This window comes from Poromitra crassiceps (assembly GCF_964638095.1).
Source record: "Poromitra crassiceps genome assembly, chromosome: 10".
Taxonomy (NCBI): domain Eukaryota; kingdom Metazoa; phylum Chordata; class Actinopteri; order Beryciformes; family Melamphaidae; genus Poromitra; species Poromitra crassiceps.
Window position 1 is genome coordinate 19,491,445 of NC_139631.1, and position 9,543 is coordinate 19,500,987.

Genomic DNA, 9,543 nt, shown 5'->3' on the forward strand with positions numbered 1-9,543 from the left:
GAATGTCTAGGTTTAAATCGAGACTTTGGAACTGAAGCTGGGCTTTTAGGGGAGTTACTGTAAGTTCCTACAATTTACTGTTGATTCCCTAACACTAATAGCAATCACATTGCCCCCTCTGATCTTCCAAGACTGCAAGGCATTGCCCTTGAGAATATTTCTTTCTGGGATAAAGGCAACATCTACTGACTGATACTGAAAACACACAACACACATGAAAAAATATCCCAAAAACATGAAGTCCTGTCTCCATTTCCCAACCCCACATGGACTGAGTCAACCTTTCCCACTGATCCTTTTGTTTTGACTTCCCAGCAAACAAGCTGACTTGATTTTTATCGACCCCACCATCAAATTTGATCCATTTCTTAACCCCCCCTCCTCGCAGCCCTGTGATTTCCATATCCCCGCCCTCTTGATTGATTTGCATTCCAATCACTTCCCATTGGGCGAGGCGGAACCCTGACTGAGTGGGACTAATTTGCCATGCTAATGAGACGGCTCCGACAAACAGAGCCAGCTGGAGACCAGAGTAAATGATCCTGGCATCAGTCAAGAACACAAACATGGCTAACAGCTAATTAGCTCACGGCAGTTTGTAGAGGTGACATTCTATCTGATCTGTGCCGCGGCGAGGAAGGAAAAAAATAAAGGAGATGGTGAGGGGATGAGGATGGGGGGGAGGGGCCTTTGGCATGATGATGAATTTGGCTGTTTGTTTTCCCAAACACACTCACACATGTACGCACGCATGCACACACACACACACACACACACACACACACACACACACACACACACACACACACACACACACACACACACACACACACACATGCACAAACACACACACCCCATCACCACCACAGCACATCTATAACTTCCCTGTTGCCTTTTGCATTGCACTGTGCGATGAGGGTGATAGGGTTTATGGACCATCAGAATGAGGGAGGAAATATGCTAAGCAGACAATCAGAGGTGTGCCCCCTGGTGTTTAACAGCCAATCACGGCTGTCCCAGTGTGTCACTAGCCAGCAGGAGGCAGAATTAGTCCTGGTTAGCATCCAGAGCCCTGCCGAGTGGCTGATTAGTCTTCTAGTCTGAAGAGGAGACAACATGTTAAGGTCCGCCTGCTTATTCTAGCATCTTCTGCACACCACACAAAGGCAAGCTCTTTATATGTTTCAAAGAAGGTTAGCAGCCTCATTGTGAATATGACCCCAGGATGAAGCTACACTGGACTAAACTGAGTACTGATCACTGAATAATCACAGTTTTCAGTGTCCTACTGTTTTTCATTTGTTTGTTTGTTTGTTTGTTGTTTTTATACATGGTAGTGTCATTCAATTTGCGTAGTTCAACTTTTGAAGTACATAATTATGAAGAAATTGGGCCACTGAAGTACTAACAAACTCTAGATGCATGATGCCAGTGATGTCATATCTGAGGCTCGTCCCTGGCAATTAATTGTTCCTCAGACTGCTATTTCGTACACACACACACACACACACACACACACACACACACACACACACACACACACACACAACACAACACACACGCACACACTCACACACAATCATTTGTAATCTAATAAAGAAATGGCAGCAATCTGTAAGTTCCTTTTGGGGGACTGGATGACTTTGAGCTCCAGATGCTGATGTTCCCCCAGAGTCATTACTGTGATGGAGCCGATCCTTAACTGTCTCCATAAAGACACACACCTCCTCTGACACACACACACACACACACACACACACACACACACACACACACACACACTGTACACACACACACACACACACACACACACACACCTCCTCTGACACACACACACACACACACATAAACACACGCACGCATACACACGCACGCGCACACACCACCCTCTCTGTGTGAGGAGGCCTGGTTATCCCTTCACCCAAGCTCCCTGTTCAAAGGGGCGTCGGCTGGGGATGAGTGACGTGTTAAAGGGGCGGCCATGGGGGATTTGCTGTAAGGAGCGGAGCTTTAAGAACACGGACCCGTGGGTACTTCTCATTGAAGTATGATTAGTTAGACATCAAACCCTCTGAACAAACACACACGGTGCACACACACACACACACATGCACACACTGACAGGCAGGAGCTCAGTAGATGATGTAGAGGGGAAAGGACCAGTGGCGCCGGAACGAGTTTGCAATAAGGGGGACACAATTTTTTTTTTTTTTTTTTTTTTTTTATTGGCGGCGGCGCCGACGAAAAATTGACGTTTCTATGGACGTTTGGATGATTTTTAGCCATATTTAGATGAATATCTCATTTTAAATTAACATTAGGATTATACTGTAGTGATGTAATTATTCAGTATTTTTCCTTTTCTCACTCACTTGGTGACCTGCTCTCCCTTTAGGTCATTTCATAATTACACTACAACAGACAGCAACACAGGCAGAAACACTGAACTTATTATTATTATTATTATTATCACTTCGAAACACAGTGCAAAACTTGTCATCTCAACACAAAAATAAAATAATAACCGTATACGATTATAGCAGCAGCCAATGACAGTGAGTGCAGTACAGAGTCCAGGTCTGTCTGTCTCTCAGGTGTAATAATCCCACAATGATCACGGCTTTAACAAGTGTCACAGGCTGTGTAAACAGTGTAAAGTGGGCTCTCTGTAACTTGATCCCTGGGTCTGTCTGTCTCAGGTGTAATAATCCCACAATGATCACGGCTTTAACAAGCATCACAGGCTGTGTAAACAGTGTAAAGTGGGCTCTAAGCGTCAGGGGCAGTTGGCCCCTCAGATTAAAAAAAAAAAAAAACATTTTTTTTTTTTTTTTTTTTTTAGGGGGACCAAATTTTAAGGGGGACAAAATGTCCCCATGTCCCCCTTGTTCCGGCGCCAGTGGAAAGGACAATCCCACCATGGCCTATTCACCTTATGTAGCCACGCCCATTTGACCCGGTTGTGTGGTCGTGTGACGACTTCCGGCTAAAAAAAAGAAAAAGAAAAAGGCCAGCTGCTCCAATATCATCTAACTCTGAATTAACTAATAATTTAGCCAATTGTATGTATGTAACATACCAAATAAAAGCAAACGGCAATGTCTAAGAATGCAATGCCATGTAACTGGCTCGTTAATTCTCGCATTCCAGGGAATTACGTTAACGTCTGCAGGTCTTATAGACGTAAGTGGCTCGAGCGCTTGGAGGAGAGAAAACTATCTGAAGCTTTCTTTGTTGGAGTCCAGGTATGTTTTACAAGAAAGTGCTCGTCATTGTCGACGATAACGTTATCTGACCTGGCTAACAGTGGATACTCCGCTTGCTTGCTGTGTACCGAGCTCAAAGTAGTAGGCTATGTTCTTTGTTTTACCCCCTGCACTGTCCGCTACAAAAACAACTCTCTTCTTCTGACGTTCTTTTGTATTTCGCGCCATGACCGCCGGAAGTGTTAAAACAACGCGGAAGAATTTAGCCCACTGCCGCGTATGAACATAGGGTGAATAGGATAACAGCATGACGTATTCTAGGATACTACTCGCCGCTACAAAATCATCTAAAAATGTAGTCAGTTGTGTGTTCAAGTTCAAGTTAATTTATTTGTTTGTCCCAGAAGGGCGATTTGATTTGCAGCAAAACATATAAAGGCAGACATAAATCACCAGGGAGACATAAAATCACAAGATAAAACACATGATAACCTAAAATAAGACATAAACAAGTACGCAATGTAAGACACATAAAACAATAAAAATCAAGATCAAGATGGCAGTTGTGTGTGTGTGTGTGTGTGTGTGTGTGTGCGCGCGCGTGTGTGTGCGCGCGGGTGTCAGTGTTGATCTCTCGAGTCAGAGTCGAGTCTTGAGCACAGTGTTTGAGCTGAGACGCCATTACTGTACCTGAGTCAAAGTCCGAGTCATGGAGGTTGAGCCTGAGTCCGGGGGGGGGGGGGCTTGGGGGATTACTTGAGCACACTTAAGTTAATGAGATGATATAGCCTACCCCCACGACCTAACCAAACACCTTGGATCCAGTGGTTGAGTCACTTCAGAGGCTAACGTTACCATAGCTAGCTACTGTAGCGTTAACGTTAGCATGTCACGACTCAGTCAGCCAGCCAGCTATCAACAGTGAACAGTCCAAGTAACGTTATCTCAGACGCCATTTACACCTGGCATTAACATGCGTTTTTGGTGATCATATTGCAATCAGATTGTATTTTATCATTTGAAAGTACAGGTGTAAACACCCCCAAAACGCATTGAAGAAGGATTGCAATCTGATCAGCCAAACCACCTCCGGAGGTGGTCAGGGACACATTATGACAACATTTAACACAAGTGTAAATGCAATGCGTCCTCTCAAAACGCATACAGCAACTGCCATACGGAAATACATCATCTTCATCTTCTTCGCAGTTTTATGGCGGTTGGCATCCTTAAATGTTGCCTTACCGCTAAAACTACATTGCAAATTACAGAAATACATCCTCGCGTGCGAGTGTTTATCTAGTTAGCACAAAGAAAGAACACAGCCAGAGCTAGCGTTACGCGCTAACGTTAACAGCAAGAAAGGAGAACTAATGATATTGACACTCGTGGATGGAGTCACGAGGAGACCAAGTGCCTGCTTTCAATTTGATCTGACGAAAGTATACAAGCTAAACTTGGCAGTGCATATCACAACCGACCCATTTATGAAGTAGTGGCTAAGAAACTGGCAGAGAATGGCCACAACAGGACCTGGCTACAATGTCAGTGAAAAATTAGACACCTGAAACTGGCTTACAGACAGGCCAAGAACAAGAACAAGAAAAGTGGCAGGGGCAGGGCAACGTGTCCTTTTTATAAAGAAATAGATGCAGTGCTGGGTGATCGGCCATCGTTTTGTCCAGGTGAAGGGGACGTTCACTGTGCATGCGTTTGAGCTTAACAATAACCTCTATTTCCCTGTGCATGCACACGTTCAGGGGGCGCGCGCGTGATGACGTTCGAGCTGGAGAGCAATCGGATTGCAATCTGTTCACCCAAAACGCATGTTAGTGCCAGGTGTAGATGGCCTCTCACTTTCCTGGGTGCATCCTTGACAGATGTCTGTTGAAGTTTGAGGTGGTCCCTGTCTTCTCCTCAATACTTTGTTTACATATTGAACAGCAGTGCTGCTGGAATTTGATGTAAATTTGATGTATGTATCATGAGAGACAGACAGAGTGATAGTGAGAGAGGGATGGTTAAGAGAGAGCTGCAGTAAGAGACATATGAAGAGGTGCTGATGCTCAGGCTCAGTGCACAGAGCAACATGTCAGGGCCCCCGCTCCCCATCAAAACCATGTCAAGCCCAAGCCTACCCCCCCACACACACTCTAATCCCCCTCAGATAAGCCACTACACCCCCCCCCCCCCCCCCACACACACACACACACACACACACGCGCACACACACACGCGCACACACACACACACACACACATCCAGCCACCTACCCTCAGAATCCACTCCGCTGCAGTCTCCCGTGCATCAGCTGCCAAATGAAGATCCTCTTTTAAAAAAAGTGGCTGTGGACTGGTCTGAGGCATTAGGGCTGGCGGAGGAGGCTGCCCTCGTGTTGAAGCCAATAATCCGGCGTCGGGGCTTCAGGTGCGCAGGGCCGTGATTGACAGGCCGCGATATGAGGCCCTCGCCTCACTTGACATTTGGGTTTCATAAGGTCTGGAACAAAAGGCAGGGGCAAAATAATCAGAGAGGGGCGCGGGCAAATAAATCTGTTTATTCCTGCTCACCTCCACGCCTCCCGCACTCGCCCACACAGCAAGGCTCAGGAGGGAGGGCACCATATTACCTTTCCTGAGCCTTAGTGGATTCACGCGCCACGACAGCAGGTCACTTTAGGCCCTGTGCTTACCTGAGATATTAGTTTGTATGTGTGGGTGGATAGAGATGTGTATTTGAATGGCTGAGCTGGTGTGTGTGCGTGTGTGTGTGGGTGGGTGTGTGTGTGTACAATCGCATGTAGGCTATGGGCAAGAGAAGAGAGAGAGAGATATATTGAGACAGAGAGACAGAGACAAACAGATTGAGCAGAAGAGAGGGGAAGAGACTAGTGACATTAGCCCTGTTCGGAATCGGTCCCTATGACAGAAATAGTGGACTATTTAGTGCGTTGCCATTTTCTTTTATAGTGTCCGAATTCTCAACTGTTAATTTGATACATTATTTAGTCCACTATAAAATACCCACAATGCACAGCAATTTCTAGTGAACAGAGAATGTACCCTACAATTTCTCTCATATACCACAAGGCAATGCTGTCGTGTTTGCCGAAGGAGAAGAAGAGTGAGGTAGTGTCCGAATCTCCTTTGATCGTTCCCCAAATAGTTCACTATAATAAACACTACATGGAGAATAGTGAGTGAGTGGACGAGTGAACCATTCCGAACACGGCTATTGTGTCATATTTTGGGTGTTGTGTTATCACCGTGTGTGTGTGTGTGTGTGTGTGTGTGTGTGTGTGTGTGTGTGTGTGTGTGTGTGTGTGTGTGTGTGTGTGTGTGTGTGTGTGAGAGAGAGAGAGAGAGAGAGAATAAAATAAGAGTATAACATATGAAGATAAACAGCTTTATTATGGTACATTAAAACAATCGTTTCAACAATCCTGTCATTCTGAATATCGCACTATCATGCATAATGTATCTTAGGACACCATTAGATATCAAAGTGCAATTCAAATATGCAACACTTAACGCTGAAACGCTTAAAAAAATGGAACAGATGTATGTAAAGGATCCGATGCACTGCCTACTGAATGCTGGTAAATTCAGAGATGAGAGAAATAGTGCAGCACAAGAAGATCACTTAGCAGTTGGAGGCTTTAGACACAGTTAGTTAGTGCAGCTAAATGACTGAACACTGTGCTGAGGCAAGCCACTGACCCAGCAATGTGTTTCATCTGCCCACACTAAACATCTACTCACAATGGCAAATCTAGGCTGCCATAAACTGTATACGCTCATTCCCCCACTGAGCAGGTGTGTGTGTGTGTGTGTGTGCGTGCGTGTGCGTGTGCGTGTGTGTGTGTGTGTGTGCGTGCGTGTGTGTGTGTGTGTGTGTGTGTGTGTGTGTGTGTGTGTGTGCGTGCGTGCGTGCGTGCGTGCGTGCGTGCGTGTGTGTGTGTGTGTGAGAGAGAGAGAGAGGGATGGAGAGGAGTATACTTTAATCTACACATTACCCAATTTATCATAGGAGTTTATTTTTTAATGTTGGATCAATCATAACATGCTATTCCAAATGTAAACATTTTTAGTTATATCATTATAGGCTACTTGATTATACTTCAAATACCCAAAGGTATACAATATATATATAAGGGTTTTAATTTAAGATTTATTTTTAGAGCAATCATAATATAACATGACATGTTATTACAAAGATACATTTTTGCATAGCACGTGTTTTCCATCTGATACAGGAGCACATAAGCAAGGGAATTCAATGATAATTTAATTGCAGGGTTAGGCTATAGTATGTGGTCTGTGGAAGTATATGAAATAGCAGCTTTTAATTGACAATTCAACAGTAAAAGAGGAAAACACATTCACATAAAGGCTATATACCCATGTGCTCCGAAGTCTATATAAGAGACATAGGTCAAGAGAGTCTTTCCAGATTAATTCATGAATTTTCTGTGACATAGCAGACCAAGCCCCACGTGGGGAGTCTGTATAAATGGCACCCTATTGGAGGTGATTGGACTGAGTGTTGGTGATTGGCACAAGAACGGTGTTTTGAGCTGTCGCCATTGGCTGCCTTTAATGATCGCTCCTCCTTTGGACCGTACGCCATTGGCTCTGGGGTTTTGCGGAGAGGTCAGGAAGTTGTAGTTCTTAACAGAAGGCGCACATCTGGAGAGCGGATTATCGTCTAATGTGAATTAAACTACACGTCCCGACGTCACGATACGGCCACTTATAATTGTTATGAATATGTAATTGCGTTCATATGACTGGTTGCTTCTGAATTGTGTTTCATAGGGGTAGGGCGTTACAGTCGGTGCGTGGTCGCCGTGTCGAGATATGAACATTACCGGAGACTGTAGGAAATTACCCGTTATGCGCGTGACGGGACGCCGTGGACGGACCGAACCCGCTCTCGGACAAGCAGGTCTTTAAGTAGCCTAGAAGTAGATGCTGTACGAAAAGCAGTAAAAGGCGAGAATGTTATGAGATAGAGGATTTGATATTAGTTTTCGGAGGGGAAGGTGCATAGAATAAACCGCTCAGCCTGCTGGAAAAAACAAGACTAAGGCAACTCGTGCTTTGATCAGAAATGGACTTTTGAAATAGTGTCTTTTAGAAATGACGAGCAGCCAAAGCTTGGAGGATATTTCCACACTGAATGGAGGAACCTGCACATATAGCCTGCTAACCGGCCACTGACTTTTACGCACGGGCTCATACGTTTCTTTTCGTGTTTCGAGTGGATGAACTTTGCAATACATTTTAATGATTCGAGATCTGAGCAAGATGTACCCCCCGGCACGGCACCCGGTAAGTAACATAGTGTGCACGAGGCAGAATGTCAAAACAATGCAGATTAACACCCGCGCGCCTGATGCGTAATCAGTTTAGATGACGTTTCCGTGCCATTGCGCGCTCGCACGGACAATTACGCTCATTGTCAAGATGCTGCAGCTGTGTGTGCGTGCTCGCAGGCGACCATCTGTGTGTGTGCGTGTGCGTGTGCGTGTGTGTGTGTGAGTGTGTGCGTGCGTGTGTGTGTGTGCGTGTGAGAGAGAGAGAGAGATGTGTGAGCGCACGCTTGTGAATGTACGCGCATAAGGAAATACAACAAAAAGGCTTTCCGCATGACAGTGGCCTATTGTAACCTACAGTCTTGTCTGTATCATGATGACATTGAACTTTTGCTGGCTCAGCTCTCGCCTTCCTCACCCACTGTTTGGTTTGGTTTGATGCCGTCCAAGGTCCCCCACCAGCCGGGGCAGCCGTTCAAGTTCACTGTCACAGAGTCCTGCGACCGAATCAAGGAGGAGTTCCAGTTCCTCCAAGCCCAGTATCACAGGTAGGCTATAATGCACTGTTTGGACTGGACTGGAGCATAGCAGAACATCAGCAATGGTGACCAAATGCCACTGAAGTCTGCTAGCATTAATTGTAATGTTGATGTGTGCGTTAGACTGGGATCATGCTATTACTGTATTATCAGAGACATGGAAATTCTAGTTGTCCACAATCCACATTAAACACAGTCACTGTAGATAACTGAAGTGACATTGTTGCTATTTTAATGGTGACTTATTTCACTGTAAGATACAAAGTATATATAGAGTGGAGCACACCCAAAAAGTTTGAAGAGGTGCAGACTAATGAAAATTCAAAGTAACATAAAGAAAAGAAGTCGCACACTCAAAATCTCCTCTGCTGTGTTTTAATGGTTACACCAACATGTTTCGGCGAAAGTGCCTTCGTCAGGGTGCAGTGCACTGCGACGAAGGCACTCGCCGAAACATGTTGGTGTAACCATTAAAACACAG

At 45.1% G+C, this 9,543-nt stretch overlaps 1 protein-coding gene across 1 annotated transcript in view; it reads left to right on the forward strand.

Moving 5' to 3' along the window:
- Positions 1 to 8,494: 8,494 nt before the first annotated feature.
- Positions 8,495 to 9,543, forward strand: part of LOC310783093 (transducin-like enhancer protein 4) — a gene marked incomplete at both ends in the record, with an annotated part of 31,867 nt that continues 30,818 nt past the window's right edge. The window contains 2 exon segments of the mRNA XM_083643882.1: positions 8,495 to 8,539; positions 8,974 to 9,071. Of these exon segments, the coding sequence (XP_083500008.1) occupies positions 8,495 to 8,539; positions 8,974 to 9,071 (143 nt within the window).